At 40.5% G+C, this 20,768-nt stretch overlaps 1 protein-coding gene across 1 annotated transcript; it reads left to right on the top strand.

The window, feature by feature from the left end:
- The first annotated feature begins 421 nt into the window (after positions 1-421).
- LOC121382832 lies at positions 422-7,691 on the top strand. Its single transcript, XM_041512458.1, has 9 exons — positions 422-518; positions 789-877; positions 1,640-1,696; positions 2,652-2,784; positions 3,587-3,690; positions 4,275-4,334; positions 5,114-5,240; positions 5,838-5,990; positions 7,492-7,691. Exons 1-9 carry the CDS (start codon positions 422-424, stop codon positions 7,665-7,667), a joined length of 996 nt encoding a protein of 331 aa, XP_041368392.1. The 3' UTR covers positions 7,668-7,691.
- The last annotated feature ends 13,077 nt before the right edge of the window (positions 7,692-20,768 follow it).

Genomic DNA, 20,768 nt, shown 5'->3' with positions numbered 1-20,768 from the left:
TGGAGGAGTGCACCCACTATAATTAAGGTGATGGATATTGTTTTCTGGTAGTCTGTTCTTATGCTGGGGATGATTAACTGTGTTTGAGAAAGCTAGTTGCTGGAAGGTTTGTTATCCTCTTGTTCATTGGATATTGCAGCACTGATATCAACTTACTGGCTAACACCATGGAGTTGGGAGTCCCATCGTTTGCTGAGGTGTAAGATGCCAGTTGAATTCTGTTAAAATTCTTATGATGGGATTTTGCTGCTGGAGATAATTAAACGGTCTGACATCTTGGTAAACCTTCTTTAGGATGTAGTCAGCACCCCACTTAGTACCAGCCAGCTTCTTCGTTATGGAAAGGGTTTTTCCGAGGATTATTGGCTTCAGATAGATCTCACTTCAAAGATGACCTCAGCATATGTCTGCTGTCTTCATTATGAGGTTTATTATCAAGCTTCAGGTTACGCGCATCGTGATTGATGACAATTACAGACTCCTTATTGATTGTCATGCACCAGCTTCACATCCAAAGTGTAAGAACAAACTACATGCAGTAAGTTGCTGGGGGGTGGGGTGGGGTGGGGGGTGGGGGGGGGGGGGTGCAAACAAACAACAAAAACCTTTCTTGGCTTGGCTACGAAAAATCACACAAACTCAACATTTTGGGCTTTAACAGGATCGTGTTGCATATGACTCGAAATAAAAACAAGACTGAATGATTTTATCTTAATAACACAATGATCAACACCGAGCTAGGAATCGCTGATATAACAGAGAGAGTACCACTTGATTTTTGCTTTCAGTGTCCGCCTTGAAATGTCCCTCGTGTTGGAAGGTTAATGACGTCACCATCTGTTCCCAGAAATCACAGATTTGTGATGCCGGAGAGGATGTAAGATATTAAAATTGCTAAAAAGAAATTGCTACAAAAAAACAAAAACAAAACAAAACAACAACAAAACCCCCCAAAACAAACAAAAAACAAGCAAACAATCAAACATAAACAACAATATTATGCAGGCATTGTTAATACAGATGTATGTGTGTTTTTGCTCTTTCCAATTTTCACCTTTGTAAAATCATAAATTGTTACAAAGCAACCATGATAATTAATATTGCATACTAGTATACCATACAAACAGTTAGGGATATGCCACCTTTTTGCCTATTTCAGACCTGATGATTATCGGCATTGGTGGAGTACTTGTTAAGCCTTGGCCTTAAGGGAGGTGTGTCCCACCCAGAGCGAATTTAAAGACAATGCGGAGGAGTAAGGCTGCAGCACTGACTTATCTCACTACTGACCACCAATACACAGTCCAGGGCAGCGTTCTTGGACCATAATTAGATATAAGCATGAAAATAAATTTCAGTTAATGAATGAATAAGTTATCATACCGAGTAATTTCATCACTGTAGGTTACATGTTTATAACTAATGGTGAGGAACGATAGTCGAATCATACACCCTTGGTGGTGTAGCGGATAAGCCATCAGATTAAAGGCTGGTACACACTAGGTTTTAATATTATGACACTTGTAGAACTTGTAGCACCCAACAAGGGTTTACATTTCCAGAAAACCTCACCCCCAACACACCCCATGCCGACTGGAAATACCACTGACTAACATAACATTAAACCACTCTTATTTAGGTTTGTGTTGGAAACCTTGAAGAGTGGAAATTTTCAGTGACATGTTCGACTTCTTTGGTGAGCTTACTAACTTATTTTTCTAATACATTTCAGTTTCACAGATTTTAAAAAACGTGTATATTTCATATTTGTTATATTTGTTCAGTTTTACAGACTTAAGAAACGTATTTCTTTAATATTTGTTAATTTTAATATCCGTTCAGTTTCGACTATCCTTAAAGGTACCGACTCCACTTTACAAAGTTAAAGATATTGACAGAAATTTACAAAGTTAAATATATCTGTGCAAATGTACACAGTTAAAGATATCGGTGCAAATGTACACAGTTAAAGATATTGGTGCAAATGTACACAGTTAAAGATATCGAAGCAAATGTACACAGTTAAAGATATCAGTGCAAATGTACACAGTTAAAGATATCGAAACAAATGTACACAGTTAAAGATATCGGTGCAAATGTACACAGTTAAAGATATTGGTGCAAATTTACAAAGTTAAATATATCTGTGCAAATATAAAAAGTTAAAAATAGTCATGCAAAATTACACAGTTAAAGATATTAACAGAAATTTACAAAGTTAAAAATATTAACACAATTTTACAAAGATAACACATTAATACAAATTTACAAAATTAAAGATAGTAATGCAAATGTACAAAGGTAAAGATATTGATGCAAATTAATAAAGTTAAATATATTAATGCAAATTTACAAAGTTAAAAATATTAACACAATTTTACAAAGATAACACATTAATACAAATTTACAAAATTAAAGATAGTAATGCAAATGTACAGAGGTAAAGATATTGATGCAAATTAATAAAGTTAAATATATTAATGCAAATTTATAAAGTTAAAGATATTTGCATATAGACAAAAATAAGGAAAATGAAAAAAAGAAAAGAAAAAGGAAAATAAATCTGAACTTGGCCATTGTTGTTTGAGGTTGGTTGATAAAGGGTAAGCATTCTGTTTTTCTTGTCTTTTATGATCTGTTGTTATCTGCAGTTGTGTCCTATCAATGACCTGATCGGCTGGTCGGTGAATTGCACGGGTGGGGTGGCCTTCCGACCACACGACGAGTGTACGTCCTGCTGCTCCGGACCCGACTGTGACGACATGCTGAACGCCGTGCAGCGCGGTACGTCACGTCACTGGACGATTCCTTCATGTTATTCAATGTAGCCCAGTGGTAAAGAGCTCACTTGATGCCCGGTCGGTCTAGGATCGACCCCCGTCTCGTTCTAGCCAGCGCACCACGACTGGAATATCAAAGGCCGTGACCAGTGTGTATTATCTTGTCTGTGGGATGATGCATATAAAATATCCCTTTCTGCTAATGGAAAAATATAGCGGGTTTTCTCTCTAAGATTATATATGTTAGAATTAAATGCGTGTACACAAAAATTATAAAATAATAATAATAATAATAATAATAATAATAATAATAAGCATTCCTTCTAAATATTAAATATCCCTTGCTACTAATGAAAAAGTCCGAATCGGATAAGACCAGGGAGGGGGGACATGCCTGAACCCTAGTGGACATAGGCATGTAAAAACTGGTCTGAAATCTGAAATGAAAAAGTATAGCGGCGTTTTCTTTAAGATTATGTCAGAATTACCAAAATGTGTGTAAACACGCGCGCGTGCACGCACACATACACGCACTATCACGCACATATATACGCACTCTCTGCCCTCCCCCACCCCCACCCCCCACACACACCCCCAACAACCCCTCCTAAAAATAAATAATTAATAAGCATTCCTTCTGAATATTATGTACACCAGAAATATATTATACTTTGCTAGATTTATTTGTCTGCTCTACAACAGATATATTTACTAATGGATAGACGTTTAAATATTTTATTATAGACCAGCTACATATTATGTTTGTCGTGTTTGATAAACCAGACGCCATTAACGTTCTGTTGCAGGATTTGACGCTATTCCCACCGTGCTGCACTGCCCCACATGCGCCATGACGTCAGACCCACGTGACTGCATGAACAACATTCTACCGTGTGACGTATCCCATGATGTAGGCCTACTTTATATTTTATAGCATATATAACTGACTGACTGACAGACAGACTGACTGACTGAATAATTAATTAATGCATGGATCGATGAATGGATAAATTAATTAATTAATGAGTGAGGGGGATCAATTTTATTTCATTTCAACTTATTTTCGTGTTTATATCCAATTAAGGTTCAAGTACGCTGTTCTGGGTACACACCTCAGCTATAGAGGGCTGTCTGTCCAGGACAGTGGGAATAAATGAATGAATGAGTGAATGAATGAGTGAGTGAACAAATAAGTAAGCGAATGAATGAATGAATGAATATATCAATATTGGTAATTACATAGTTGAAAATCTGTAAGCTCATGTTTAAAACCATTCACGTTGATTTATTTGTACGTTTGTATATTTATAATTGTGATTAAAAGTTAATCAGCAGAAGATATCTTACTTCGCTTTTCTCAATAAATTGCTTTGACATCTTTTGTGAAGTTTCTTTTCAATTTCTTTACTGCACAGCAGGATACACATAAACGTCTAAATCTGCAAGTTAAAACTATAGATCTGTTGTAATAAATATTAAATTACTTTTTTTCAGACTTGTGAGATTGACAAGCAGGGCGGACTGTATTCAGGAAAATGTAAATCAAGTCACACGGTATACTTCGTTCCCATCATGTGCAGTCACATACAAAAAAACCTAACTTTTCTCTAGTGCATGTCAGGTCTTCTTCTTAATGTATTTTCTGCGAAATCATGACTTCACCTTCCTAAAAAATTCGCCCTCCACCTCACCTGTTTTGCATTGTCCGTATTTTCATAATTACAAACAATGTGAACATTATAATAATGTCATTGTTGTGAATAATACACTTGATACGTGTGGAGTATTTAACATGATGATTTTCGCCTATAGCCTATTCGCCATATGCTGGTCGCTGTAGCAAGTATATAAATACCTATCCGTCGACATCTACACTCTGAAATATTCAAGTAGGAGCACAAGGACGGTTTTACAGTTGATCGCAGGGAGATGTGTGCTATTCCAAAGAAACTGGTTCCACAGTAATGTAAATTATTTAAATGGTTTCCCCACTGTAAGCTGAGTTAAGTGTATAAATCTTCTGTAACTTCAATATGTAAATCGCTTGCGCAGTTCAGCCAAGCTTTGTGTGTAAATCTCTTGAGCGCATACCTACTACAACTTCAATATGTAAATGGCTTGCCCACTTCAATTAAACTAAATTATGAATCTCTTGAGCACACACCTATTGTATCTTCAATATGTAAATGGCCTGCCTATTTCATCCAAGACAAGTGTGTAAATCTCTTAAGCGCACACCTAACGTAACTTCAATATATAAATGACTTGTTCACTTGTACTTAAACGAGTACCTGTCTTCTATTGTAACTAAAATGCATTCTTCTCTCTAAAAGTGCAAGCTCCACCAGCACACCCACCCGAACTTCCCTGCGTGTTTCCAAGGTCAAACCGCCGGATGCACCATTTGTTGCAAAGACGGAACGTGCATACGCCAGGCCTATGGAGTCCTGATGAGTACATGTACATGTTATTAATTTAATAATCATCATCATATTATGGCTATAAATAACAGTATTACACCGTGAAATATACCTTATACCCGACACCATCGTGTTCATAGTTATTATCACCGATATCGTAATCAACATCCTCCTCATCAGAATCATTATCGGCATCAACATCAAGTAAGACTGATATACATGAACAAATCTCTGAAAGGTCCTTGTCAAAACAATATGATTTTACAATACACTGCCAGCTTTTAAACAGTGGAGTCCACGTATATTGTACCTTTTCAAATGGATTTATTTATCATTTGTATTATATACATTAAAGCTATTAAGAAAAGCAAACGTTAACATGGTTAAGGCCGTATCTGGTCTAAAACAACGATGGGGCAGTAAGAAACGACCATACAGTCTTTTTAGTTAGACAAAAAAAATCAACAACAACAAACAAACAAACAAAAAAACAACAACAACAACAAAACAGAGAAAAAAAGGAGCCTTTTTCTTAATGTTCAGGGAAAAGTGGAATCTGATTAACACTTACACATTAAACGGAACTTAAAATGTCCGCAGTTGAATTCGTTTTATTTTAAAGTTTTTATTTTAATAGCTACACCGCCTACAACTAGTTCACCCGGCATCACCCCCCACCCCGAGGGTTGCACCGACGCGGCCTTCCACCCGTGTTCCATTAAAAACGACTCGTGTGCCGATCCACTAGCAGCCATGGCGTTCTGTGAACGCACGTGCAACATGTGTCCAGGTATAGGCAGAGTTATTTCCAAACGTCGTATTGCATTCACTTCCAGCGACTAATGCGCGTAAATTTGAAAGACAAAACCGTAATATATACGATCAGCACCGCTTTTTCGCACAATGCAGAGTCGAATGGGCAAAATAGTGGTTGGTTTCATAAATCCCCATCTAGTGGCCTCGTGTATATGAGGACAGCCACTCTCGAGGAAATCCCTGACAGGACAAAACCATTAGATTGGGACAAAACAAACTACTAAAATAGTCTACGTTACTAAAAGAGACATTCCTAAGTTTGATGCATTGTAAGATGTTTCCGACTAATAAAATATTTCTACGATTAAATTTACATATTAAATATATTTTCTTGTTTAGAATATCAGTGTCTGTATATTCAATGTGTTTCTGGTCGTCTTAATATTTGTAAGAAACCCGAACGCGATTTTGTCTTCAAATAATTTCATACGTACGAATAAAAATAAATAAATTAGGAAATAAACTTAAATTTAACCTAGTACACATATTAGAACGATCAGAAACACGTTTAATATACAGCCACTAATATTGTACACAGAAAAACATATTTGATATGTAATTACAATCGTTAAAAAGTTTCTGTCAGTCGATAACATCTTAAAAATTGCAGCAAACTCAGGAATGTCCCTTTAATTAACATTGAATTCATTCTACTTGGCCTATAACATATAAAATTATTTTCATCCATCGATTGTACATACTTAAAAGGATACTTTATGATAATTTTGCAAAAAATGTTTTAGTTTCATTTTTCACAGCACTATAATTACCCCGTGTATGTACCTTGGTTTTACAGCCATAATCGTTTTTGTTTGTTTGTGACAAGGTGTCGGTAAACAACCATTCAAAGATCTCCTAAAACAGGACTACAAAGGCATTTCTTCGCATTGCCACCAATAGTAAGATACTAAATCACTACTATTTGATAATACATGTATTAATATTTATCTATAATCTTTCAAGAAAATTGGCGAATGATTTGTATCTCATTTATTATCAATAATTCCAGTTTGACTTGACATCAAAAGAAAAGGAAACATGTTTAGAAATAAAAAAATGTTCAACATTTAAAAATATTGGTCAATATATTATCGTTTACACTCGTGTGACACTGTTTCACGAAGCGAACGCTACGACCGTCGCAGGTAGCTACGATCACGACAATAGCTACTTACGACTGTCGTAGCGTTGCGATCACTTATTGGTATGGTATCCCGGGGTGTTGCCCGGTTATATACAAATAACAAGACAATCGTTCCTGGTAACAGTCACGACATTGTCAAAATGTTGCCGCTGACTCTGCTTCGGTAATTGGCTAAGATGTGCTTTGAAACTGTTCTTCTAAAAAGAAAATTTCTCCTTTCGTTAACACATTTTAATTACTGTTTATATTAGCCTACTATATAACACGCCGAGACACACCGATATGATCTAATAGTTGTTAAAATACTATAGGCCTAATCATTGTTGTTTAGGTGAACAAAGCACGACGTCAACGACTCATTCCTCTGTGACGCCACCAATATCGAACACGCCGTCGACGAGTTGTGTGGACTCGGACGAGTTTCACTGTACGGAATTCCCCGACATCTGCCGAGACCACGAGCTCGCCATGCTCCACTGTCCGCGCATGTGTAAACTGTGTCCTTAAACATGACAGAAATAAAAACTACAAATTTAAACTAATGTTGTTTGGTTTTCGGATAATGGTTTAGAGTATTAGTCTTCAAGTGAGTACGTACGTATTCAACATGTTTCTTTGTTTGTTGTTTTTGTTGGGTTTTAAAAAATATTTAAGAAATTTATTTTAAAATTATTATTATTATTATTTATTATTATTTTGTATCAAGTAAAGAATAAGACGACAACGCGTATATTTATTATACGTAGGCCTACAGCTTAACTACATGAATGTCTTATATTATTAGTAGTAGGCCTATCCAACTAGCGAAGTAACACCACCAATACTGAGTGACGTAAAACCACCAATACTGAGTAACGTAACAATCTCCAACATTACTGAGTGACGTAACACCACCAATACTGAGTGACGTAACACCAATACTGAGTGACGTAACACCACTAATACTGAGTGACGTAACAATCTCCAACATTACTGAGTGACGTAACAATCTCCAACATTACTGAGTGACGTCACACCACCAATACTGAGTGACGTAACACCACCAATACAGAGTGACGTAAACCCACCAATACTGAGTGATGTAACAGCCTCCAACATTACTGAGTGATGTAACACCACCAGTACTGAGAGACGTAACACCACCAATACTGAGTGACATAACACCACCAATACTGAGTGACGTAACACCAACAATACTGAGTGACGTAACACCACCAATACCGAGTGACGTAACAACATCCAACATTACTGAGTGACGTAACAACCTCCAACATTACTAAGTGACGTAACAACAACCACCAATACAGAGTGACGTAAACCCACCAATACTGAGTGATGTAACAGCCTCCAACATTACTGAGTGATGTAACACCACCAGTACTGAGAGACGTAACACCACCAATACTGAGTGACGTAACACCACCAATACTGAGTGACGTAACACCAACAATACTGAGTGACGTAACACCACCAATACCGAGTGACGTAACAACGTCCAACATTGCTGAGTGACGTAAGTAACACCACCAATACTGAGTGACGTAAGAACCTCCAACATTACTGAGTGATGTACCAACCTCCAATACTGAGCGACGTAACAACCTCCAATACTGAGCGACGTAACAACCTCCAACATTATTGAGTGAGGTAACACCACCACTTCCAACATTACTGAGTGACGTAACATCACCACCTCCAGCATTACTGAGTGACTAACACCATCACCTCCAACATTATTGAGTGACGTAACATGACCACCTCCAGCATTATTGAGTGACGTAACACCACCACCTCCAGCATTATTGAGTGACGTAACACCACCACCTCCAGCATTATTGAGTGACTAACACCACCACCTCCAACATTACTGAGTACCGTTTCAACATCACCACCTCCAACATTACTGAGTACCGTAACATCACCACCTCCAGAATTGAGTGACGTAACACCACCACTTCCAACATTACTGAGTGACGTAACATCACCACCTCCAGCATTATTGAGTGACTAACACCACCACCTCCAGCATTATTGAGTGACTAACACCACCACTTCCAACATTACTGAGTGACTAACACCACCACCTCCAGCATTATTGAGTGACTAACACCACCACCTCCAGCATTATTGAGTGACTAACACCACCACTTCCAACATTACTGAGTGACTAACACCACCACTTCCAACATTACTGAGTGACGTAACATCACCACCTCCAGCATTATTGAGTGACTAACACCACCACCTCCAACATTATTGAGTGACTAACACCACCACTTCCAACATTACTGAGTGACGTAACATCACCACCTCCAGCATTATTGAGTGACGTAACACCACCACCTCCAGCATTATTGAGTGACGTAACATGACCACCTCCAGCATTACTGAGTGACTAACACCACCACCTCCAACATTACTGAGTACCGTAACATCACCACCTCCAACATTACTGAGTACCGTAACATCACCACCTCCAACATTATTGAGTGACCTAACACCACCACCTCCAACATTACTGAGTGCCTTAACATCACTACCTCCAACATTACTGAGTACCGTAACATCACCACCTCCAACATTACTGAGTGACCTAACACGAGTGCCGTAACATCACTACCTCCAACATTACTGAGTACCGTAACATCACCACCTCCAACATTATTGAATGACCTAACACCACCACCTCCAACATTACTGAGTACCGTAACATCACCACCTCCAAAATTATTGAGTGACCTAACACCACCACCTCCAACATTACTGAGTGCCTTAACATCACTACCTCCAACATTACTGAGTACCGTAACATCACCACCTCCAACATTATTGAGTGACCTAACACGAGTGCCGTAACATCACTACCTCCAACATTACTGAGTACCGTAACATCACCACCTCCAACATTATTGAATGACCTAACACCGCCACCTCCAACATTACTGAGTACCGTAACATCACCACCTCCAACATTACTGAATGACCTAACACCACCACCTCCAACATTACTGAGTACCGTAACATAACTACCTCCAACATTACTGAGTGACTAACATCGTCACCTCCAACATTACTGAATGACGTAATAACATCCAACAATACTGCGTGACGTAACACCGCCACCTCCAACATAACTGAGTGGCGTAACACCGCCACCTCCAACATAACTGAGTGGCGTAACATCACCACCTCTAACATACTGAGTGACGTAACATCACACCTCCAACATTACTGAGTAACGTAACACAACAACCTCAAACATTACTGGTAGAAATGTTAAATGAGTTTTAACAATGATCACACGTGTATATGAATAATATGTAAATGAGAATAGCAATGAGATAGACTATATCAAAATACCAGATTTGTGCTGGATTAGGTGATCGTATAAAAGCAATAAACTGCACGGTTCGATGCACAGGCGCGGGGTAGACCTACCGACGGACATGCCTGTTGTTCTAAATCTCCAGTCTCTGTTGATAATGTTATTTCCCTCACTCGACCCGCGAATAAAACCGTTTTTATTGTTCCATACATATTGACACTTAGTCACTATGCTTGTGTAACAATATATATTATAATAACGTTTGTATTAGTGTATGTTATATCAGATGATTCGTACAAAAGGCCCACTTTTGAAGTTGGATAGCGGACAACGTATGGAAACAAGAACATTGAAAATGTGCACACAGAAACGTTTATTTATTATTTTGTCGACTGATGATAAAATTGTCAGTTTGTTACATTACCTTCTTTGAAAACGGTGCATGATAAGACATTTAATGTATAAAAAACTATACCACTGAAAACCCACCCAGTATCTACTGTATGTACTAAATATGATGGCTGATTGACACACCATTTTCTTATAGCACAAAGTGCTGGGGTTTTCCTTAAGGTTGAAATACACTTATATTATTAAGTTATCTTTTGTCCTCCAAAATATTAAAATATCTCCTTCTGAAGTCCCCCAACTGCGACCCTGTGGACTATTCTACATGGGATTATCTCAAGAAGAAAATCTATCGCGGTCATAACGGACAAGTTAACGGTAAAAACCCTAACAAAACAAACAACAAAAAACATCCCCAACTCTATCCCCAACAATAACAACAACAACAACAACGAAAACCAAACAAATTAAATGTTGTATGTGTATTATGCATCGTTTTAAAAGTAAGTTTTGTAACAAAGTGAAAACTATATCATCAAACCGACAATAAAATAAACTGACTTTGTATAAAATTTCAGTTTCTGTGCGACATACCTTTTCCGCTATTCAGCTTCAAAAAGTGTTGTTTTGTTTTGTTTTGTTTTGTTGGTTTGTGTGAGTCACCAAATATCTCGTAAACGCTAAGAAATGATAAAGCATTCTCAACAAGCATTCTGCTAAAGCAATACATGTCCCCTTTCGGGCCAAACCAATTTTCGTATCTCCTATATTCAAGGGCCATGACTCTGTGAAATTAATTAAATCGCCCTGAAAGTCAAACGTAATCTGTAACAGTACACGATAATCACATACACAAAATTTCAGCTCAATATCTCATGGCATTGTGGAAAACAAAACATCCGGAAAACTACAAGTGGGACGGACGGACGGACAAACAGACCGATGTACGGTGATACAACATATTATAGTCCCCTCCGGTTGATCATGTCTATTTGTGTTTTAGGGAAGGCTTAATGAGTAGGGATTTATACTTTAACATAGCCGAGTACCCTGACCGTAAGAGAGCAAGAGTCTTAGACGGACATTTGGACAGTTATAACGCTCTCTACAAGACAACATTGTAACTCGGGCCTCCACCAGTCCAAATTATTGGATGATAATGAGACTAAGGAATAAAGTAAAATAGCATTATGTATCTTAATTCCAGCGCTGAACATGGATGACAAATGATGTAAAACAAAATAAATAAATAAATGAGAGTGGTCTTCCTTGCACGGGTACTAGAGTCCTGTAAATGGACTCTAGTCTTGCTAATTATAACTGTCCAAATGTCCGTCTAGCTTTCACTGAGCCCATTAATTGGTTTTTAATATTACACTTAGCAGGCCATGGTGATACTTCGCTGACTTCTCTAATCTCATTCCGTTATGAATATTAATCACGTATATACCCAACAACCTCCCGGTTAACTTTTGCGATGGGCGTGGGTTACTGGCGGTATTAAACGAACCAGACTTGCCTATCGGTACTTGTATGAACCTCAAACGACGCGATAGGATCCGGGATGTATATTCATTTCGGCACGTCGTTATGTAACGTTTGCACGCCTCGGTCATTTCACTACTGTATAATCCGACGTGTTTTAAATAATATTCATTATCGTCTGGGGTGTAGCCAGAGAGGAAAAAACGCCAAGGATAACCCAGACCTGTCAAATAAATATCAGTGTCATGTGAAAAATAAAATAAATCTGGGAAAATTCCAGACAAGGCAAATGCCTCTTCTGCCTTATGCTGGCTACGCCATTGATCGTCATACAAAATAAGCGGTTTGGAGAAAGCCACTTTCTACAGTTTATAATACAAATATATTTATAAACACTATGACCAAACAATATAGTAATTTGACTTAGGAATTTGAATTAGGACCAAAAACAAAACCAAAGAGAAGAAGAAGAAAGTATATATTAAATTGTTAGTTGTTTTTACATCATTTGGAACCTCATTAGACCGATTAGGATAGTGGGGAAAGTTTGTTTTGTTTAACGAGACCACTAGAGCACATTGATTTATTAATCCTCAGCTATTGGATGTCAACAATTTGGTAATTTCCAAATGTAGTCTTAGAGAGGAAACCAGTTACATTTTTTCCTTTAGTAGCAAGATATCTTTTATATGCACCACCCCACAGACAGGATAGCACATACCACGGCCTTTGATATACCAGTCGTGGTGCACTGGCTAGAACGAGAAAGAGCCCAATGGGCCTCACCGACTGAGATCTATCCCAGAACGAGCGCGCATCAACCAAGCGCACCACCGCTGGGCGACGTTCTACCCTAGAATAGGGAAAAGTAGACACAGTATAGGCTATAGCCGAGACGCGCGTGCATTGTGATGTCGAGATGTTGTGTATATGGATAATATTCTAGGTCATACAGCACCTTTAATTTGTGAAGTCTCCATAGATCACATCGGTTCTATGTATGGCTAGTTCTCACACCCTCGTTATGCATTAAATATTCTACAAAAATGTAAACGCACTCTTTTGGGCAAAACATGCCACCACTCACCCCCACCCGTTCATAAAAGAACCACCGTTCGGCCATGTCTAGAAATATTTATCAAAGTGAGGTAACAAAGTGAGGTAATTATTTTAAATCCCCCTCATCAATGGTTACGCCGTCAGAGCTAGCGCGTTGTCTGTTGAGCGACGTAGGGCCTACACCGCTCGTCAGCGTTCCGCAGCAGTTAGGCTACTTCTGACAGCATTTCTCATCTCTTCTGCACATTACGCCCCGATTGTTTCATTTTTACTTTAAAAATATATGTCAAATACATGTAAACGTATTACACCTACAACCGCTATTCGCAAGCGTAAACTTACGATAGTTTGCGAAATTGGACAAAGTAGCACGAACAGCCGAGAACAGACGCCTCAACCAAATATAATCTCAAAATATATACATGTACATTGGTAGCTCGAGTGTCCACTAGCCAACATATAAACAGGGCAGGGCTAAAGGACACAGTGCATTGTATTTATCCTAAAAATTACCTTATTCAACCTTCTATACGCACGCTATCCATAAGTGATAAAACACAACTGAGATTCCATATACATGTAGATGTAAACACTTCCGTCACAAAAGTCGTGTTATGCATATGACCGGAGCTTCGATAGCCAAAGATATGCCTACATTTGAAAAAAGACAAAATCTTTAATTTAGTATTAATAACAAACCTTGGGTTCCGTGGTCCAGCACCTATATGCATATCGGTCATATAATATAGCATGTCGCTCAGGTAAAGATATTTGACCATATAATAGCAAGCACTCTTGACAAATCTACAATGCGTAACAGATCGTAGAATGTACAATAACTGGGTCAGCTAACATTGCATTCAATTATGCTGATTTTAGATCTAAAACCGTACTCAAATAATTGACGGTTCATACGTAAACAAACAACTTTTTGAACTTAACATGCTTTTTCATCTTGTTGGTGAAACTCTTGCACACTTATTATTATTATTTTTCATTGCTTTAGATGAAGTGACGGACTTCACAGCTGTGGCGGCAGTACTCATGTTTTAGACGAAGTGACGGACTTGACAGCTGTGGCGGCAGTACTCATGTTTTAGACGAAGTGACGGACTTGACAGCTGTGGCGGCAGTACTCATGTTTTAGACGAAGTGACAGACTTGACAGCTGTGGCGGCAGTACTCATGTTTTAGATGAAGTGACAGACTTGACAGCTGTGGCGGCAGTACTCATGTTTTAGATGAAAGTGACTTGACACTTGACAGCATGTTTTGTGGCGGCAGTACTCAGTACTCATGTTTTAGATGAAGTGACAGACTTGACAGCTGTGGCGGCAGTACTCATGTTTTAGATGAAGTGACAGACTTGACAGCTGTGGCGGCAGTACTCATGTTTTAGATGAAGTGACAGACTTGACAGCTGTGGCGGCAGTACTCATGTTTTAGATGAAGTGACAGACTTGACAGCTGTGGCGGCAGTACTCATGTTTTAGATGAAGTGACAGACTTGACAGCTGTGGCGGCAGTACTCATGTTTTAGATGAAGTGATGACTTGACAGCTGTGGCAGGCAGTACTGGCGGCAGTACTCATGTTTTAGATGAAGTGACAGACTTGACAGCTGTGGCGGCAGTACTCATGTTTTAGATGAAGTGACAGACTTGACAGCTGTGGCGGCAGTACTCATGTTTTAGATGAAGTGACAGACTTGACAGCTGTGGCGGCAGTACTCATGTTTTAGATGAAGTGACAGACTTGACAGCTGTGGCGGCAGTACTCATGTTTTAGATGAAGTGACAGACTTGACAGCTGTGGCGGCAGTACTCATGTTTTAGATGAAGTGATGACTTGACAGCTGTGGCGGCAGTACTCATGTTTTAGATGAAGCGACAGACTTGACAGCTGTGGCGGCAGTACTCGTGTTTTAGATGAAGCGACAGACTTGACAGCTGTGGCGGCAGTACTCGTCTTTTAGATGAAGTGACAGACTTGACAGCTGTGGCGGCAGTACTCATGTTTTAGATGAAGTGACACACTTGATAGCTGTGGCGGCAGTACTCATGTTTAAGATGAAATGACAGACTTGACAGCTGTGGCGGCAGATCTCATGTTTTAGATGAAGTGACAGACTTTTTTTTATATTTTTTTATTATTCCCATTTTTATTGACATGATATCCACACACAGATGTATACATTTCATATGATAAAAAGATCCACATGAAAAGCAAAACAAAAAACGAAGTAGCTAAAGAGATATTTAGCTAGGATCGAATATATGTGACTGACAATCAGATATACATGTATGAAAAATTCAAAAGGAGACTAAGGACATAATAAGTATAAAAAAAAAAGAACACAAGAAATACAATCTAGGTTTTAAATATATTGTGACAAAGTGACCAAAATTTGGTGAATTTAACATAGTTGCACGCGGAAAAAGCCGCTGCTTTTGTCAACTCTTTTTGGATCCATTTCAAACTGGGTACGTATGCATTAAAATGTGAGGTGACAGACGACAGCTGTGGCGGCAGTACTCATGTTTAAGATGAAGTGACAGACTTGACAGCTGTGGCGGCAGTACTCATGCTTTAGATGAAGTGACAGATTTGACAGCTGTGGAGGCAGTACTCATGCTTTAGATGAAGTGAGTGACGGGACGTGTTTTTGACGGACTTGACAGCCGTGGCGGCAGTACTCGTGTTTTAGATGAAGTGACGGACTTGACACGTGGCGGACAGTACCGTTTTAGATGCGGCAGTACCGTGGCGTGTTTTAGATGAAGTGACGGACTTGACAGCCGTGGCGGCAGTACTCGTGTTTTAGATGAAGTGACGGACTTGACAGCCGTGGCGGCAGTACTCGTGTTTTAGATGAAGCGACGGACTTGACAGCCGTGGCGGCAGTACTCGTGTTTTAGATGAAGCGACGGACTTGACAGCCGTGGCGGCAGTACTCGTGTTTTAGATGAAGCGACGGACTTGACAGCCGTGGCGGCAGTACTCGTGTTTTAGATTGAGACTTGACAGCCGTGGCGGCAGTACTCATGTTTTAGATGAAGTGACGGACTTGACAGCCGTGACGGACTCGTGTTTTAGATGAAGCGACGGACTTGACAGCCGTGGCGGCAGTACTCGTGTTTTAGATGAAGCGACGGACTTGACAGCCGTGGCGGCAGTACTCGTGTTTTAGATGAAGCGACGGACTTGACAGCCGTGGCGGCAGTACTCGTGTTTTAGATGAAGCGACGGACTTGACAGCTGTGGCGGCAGTACTCGTGTTTTAGATGAAGTGACAGACTTGACAGCTGTGGCGGCAGTACTCATGTTTTAGATGAAGTGACGGACTTGACAGCTGTGACGGCAGTACTCATGTTTTAGATGAAGTGACGGACTTGACAGCTGTGGTGTCAGTACTCATGTTTTAGATGAAGTGACGGACTTGACAGCTGTGGCGGCAGTACTCATGTTTTAGATGAAGTGACGGACTTGACAGCTGTAGTGGCAGTACTCATGTTTTAGATGAAGTGACAGACGTGACAGCTGTGGTGGCAGTACTCATGTAGAAGTGACAGACCTGACAGCTGTGACGGCAGTACTCATGTTTTAGACGAAGTGACAGACGTGACAGCTGTAGCGGCAGTACTTATGTTTTAGATGAAGTGACAGACTTGGAAGCTGTGGTCTCAGTACTCATGTTTTAGATGAAGTGACAGACTTGACAGCTGTGGGGCGGCAGTTCTCATGTTTAAGATGAAGTGACAAACTTGACAGCTGTGGCGGCAGTACTCATGTTTTAGATGAAGTGACAGACTTGACAGCTGTGGTGGCAGTACTCATGTTTTAGATGAAGTGACAGACTTGACAGCTGTGGCGGCAGTACTCATGTTTTATATGAAGTGACGGACTTGACAGCTGTGGGGCGGCAGTACTCATGTTTAAGATGAAGTGACAGACTTGACAGCTGTGGCGGCAGTACTCATGTTTTAGATGAAGTGACAGACTTGACAGCTGTGGCGGCAGTACTCATGTTTTAGATGAAGTGACGGACTTGACAGCTGTGGCGGCAGTACTCATGTTTTAGATGAAGTGACAGACTTGACAGCTGTGGTGGCAGTACTCATGTTTTAGATGAAGTGACAGACTTGACAGCTGTGGTGGCAGTACTCATGTTTTAGATGAAGTGACAGACTTGACAGCTGTGGCGGCAGTACTCATGTTTTAGATGAGTGACAGACTTGACAGCTGTGGCGGCAGTACTCATGTTTTAGATGAAGTGACAGACTTGACAGCTGTGGCGGCAGTACTCATGTTTTAGATGAAGTGACAGACTTGACAGCTGTGGCGGCAGTACTCATGTTTTAGATGAAGTGACAGACTTGACAGCTGTGGCGGCAGTACTCATGTTTTAGATGAAGTGACAGACTTGACAGCTGTGGCGGCAGTACTCAGTGACTTTGTAGATGAAGTGACAGACTTGACAGCTGTGGCGGCAGTACTCATGAAGTGACAGACTTTTTTACTTCATGTTTTAGATGAAGTGACGACTTGACAGCTGTGGGGGCAGTACTCATGTTTAAGTGACAGACTTGACAGCTGTGGCGGCAGTACTCATGTTTTAGATGAAGCGACAGACTTGACAGCTGTGGCGGCAGTACTCGTGTTTTAGATGAAGCGACAGACTTGACAGCTGTGGCGGCAGTACTCGTCTTTTAGATGAAGTGACAGACTTGACAGCTGTGGCGGCAGTACTCATGTTTTAGATGAAGTGACACACTTGATAGCTGTGGCGGCAGTACTCATGTTTAAGATGAAATGACAGACTTGACAGCTGTGGCGGCAGATCTCATGTTTTAGATGAAGTGACAGACTTTTTTTTATATTTTTTTATTATTCCCATTTTTATTGACATGATATCCACACACAGATGTATACATTTCATATGATAAAAAGATCCACATGAAAAGCAAAACAAAAAACGAAGTAGCTAAAGAGATATTTAGCTAGGATCGAATATATGTGACTGACAATCAGATATACATGTATGAAAAATTCAAAAGGAGACTAAGGACATAATAAGTATAAAAAAAAAAGAACACAAGAAATACAATCTAGGTTTTAAATATATTGTGACAAAGTGACCAAAATTTGGTGAATTTAACATAGTTGCACGCGGAAAAAGCCGCTGCTTTTGTCAACTCTTTTTGGATCCATTTCAAACTGGGTACGTATGCATTAAAATGTGAGGTGACAGACGACAGCTGTGGCGGCAGTACTCATGTTTAAGATGAAGTGACAGACTTGACAGCTGTGGCGGCAGTACTCATGCTTTAGATGAAGTGACAGATTTGACAGCTGTGGAGGCAGTACTCATGCTTTAGATGAAGTGACAGACTTGACAGCTGTGGCGGCAGTACTCATGTTTTAGATGAAGTGACGGACTTGACAGCCGTGGCGGCAGTACTCGTGTTTTAGATGAAGTGACGGACTTGACAGCCGTGGCGGCAGTACTCGTGTTTTAGATGAAGTGACGGACTTGACAGCCGTGGCGGCAGTACTCGTGTTTTAGATGAAGTGACGGACTTGACAGCCGTGGCGGCAGTACTCGTGTTTTAGATGAAGCGACGGACTTGACAGCCGTGGCGGCAGTACTCGTGTTTTAGATGAAGCGACGGACTTGACAGCCGTGGCGGCAGTACTCGTGTTTTAGATGAAGCGACGGACTTGACAGCCGTGGCGGCAGTACTCGTGTTTTAGATGAAGCGACGGACTTGACAGCCGTGTGCATTGACGGACTCGTGTTTTAGATGAACGAGACTTGACAGCCGTGGCGGCAGTACTCGTGTTTTAGATGAAGCGACGGACTTGACAGCCGTGGCGGCAGTACTCGTGTTTTAGATGAAGCGACGGACTTGACAGCCGTGGCGGCAGTACTCGTGTTTTAGATGAAGCGACGGACTTGACAGCCGTGTGCATTGACAGACTTGACAGCTGTGGCGGCAGTACTCATGTTTAAGATGAAGTGACGGACTTGACAGCTGTGACGGCAGTACTCATGTTTTAGATGAAGTGACGGACTTGACAGCTGTGGTGTCAGTACTCATGTTTTAGATGAAGTGACGGACTTGACAGCTGTGGCGGCAGTACTCATGTTTTAGATGAAGTGACGGACTTGACAGCTGTAGTGGCAGTACTCATGTTTTAGATGAAGTGACAGACGTGACAGCTGTGGTGGCAGTACTCATGTAGAAGTGACAGACCTGACAGCTGTGACGGCAGTACTCATGTTTTAGACGAAGTGACAGACGTGACAGCTGTAGCGGCAGTACTTATGTTTTAGATGAAGTGACAGACTTGGAAGCTGTGGTCTCAGTACTCATGTTTTAGATGAAGTGACAGACTTGACAGCTGTGGGGCGGCAGTTCTCATGTTTAAGATGAAGTGACAAACTTGACAGCTGTGGCGGCAGTACTCATGTTTTAGATGAAGTGACAGACTTGACAGCTGTGGTGGCAGTACTCATGTTGAAGTGACAGACTTGACAGCTGTGGCGGCAGTACTCATGTTTTATATGAAGTGACGGACTTGACAGCTGTGGGGCGGCAGTACTCATGTTTAAGATGAAGTGACAAACTTGACAGCTGTGGCGGCAGTACTCATGTTTTAGATGAAGTGACAGACTTGACAGCTGTGGCGGCAGTACTCATGTTTTAGATGAAGTGACGGACTCGACAGCTGTGGTGGCAGTACTCATGTTTTAGATGAAGTGACAGACTTGACAGCTGTGGTGGTAGTACTCATGTTTTAGATGAAGTGACAGACGTAACAGCTGTGGCAACAGTACTCATGTTGAAGTGACAGACTTGACAGCTGTGGCGGAAGTACTCATGTTTAATATGAAGTGACAGACTTGACAGCTGTGGCGGCAGTACTCATGTTTTAGATGAAGTGACAGACTTGACAGCTGTGGCGGCAGTACTCATGTTTTAGATGAAGTGACAGACTTGACAGCTGTGGCGGCAGTACTCATGTTTTAGATGAAGTGACAGACTTGACAGCTGTGGCGGCAGTACTCATGTTTTAGATGAAGTGATGACTTGACAGCTGTGGCGGCAGTACTCATGTTTTAGATGAAGTGATGACTTGACAGCTGTGGCGGCAGTACTCATGTTTTAGATGAAGTGACAGACTTGACAGCTGTGGCGGCAGTACTCATGTTTTAGATGAAGTGACAGACTTGACAGCTGTGGCGGCAGTACTCATGTTTTAGATGAAGTGACAGACTTGACAGCTGTGGCGGCAGTACTCATGTTTTAGATGAAGTGACAGACTTGACAGCTGTGGCGGCAGTACTCATGTTTTAGATGAAGTGACAGACTTGACAGCTGTGGCGGC

Source organism: Gigantopelta aegis, chromosome 10 (assembly GCF_016097555.1).
Source record: "Gigantopelta aegis isolate Gae_Host chromosome 10, Gae_host_genome, whole genome shotgun sequence".
Classification (NCBI taxonomy): Eukaryota; Metazoa; Mollusca; class Gastropoda; order Neomphalida; family Peltospiridae; genus Gigantopelta; species Gigantopelta aegis.
Note: the sequence above shows the minus strand (reverse complement) of the source record. Positions and strands in the feature narration are given on the sequence as shown.

Excerpts from the sequence above, each read along its gene's own strand:
- LOC121382832 (XM_041512458.1), top strand. The coding sequence starts at position 422 with ATGAGGTTTATTATCAAGCTTCAGGTTACGCGCATCGTGATTGATGAC. Across the intron at positions 1,697-2,651 it reads TGACATGTTCGACTTCTTTG|TTGTGTCCTATCAATGACCT; the intron begins GTGAGCTTACTA and ends TGTTATCTGCAG. Across the intron at positions 2,785-3,586 it reads GCTGAACGCCGTGCAGCGCG|GATTTGACGCTATTCCCACC; the intron begins GTACGTCACGTC and ends GTTCTGTTGCAG.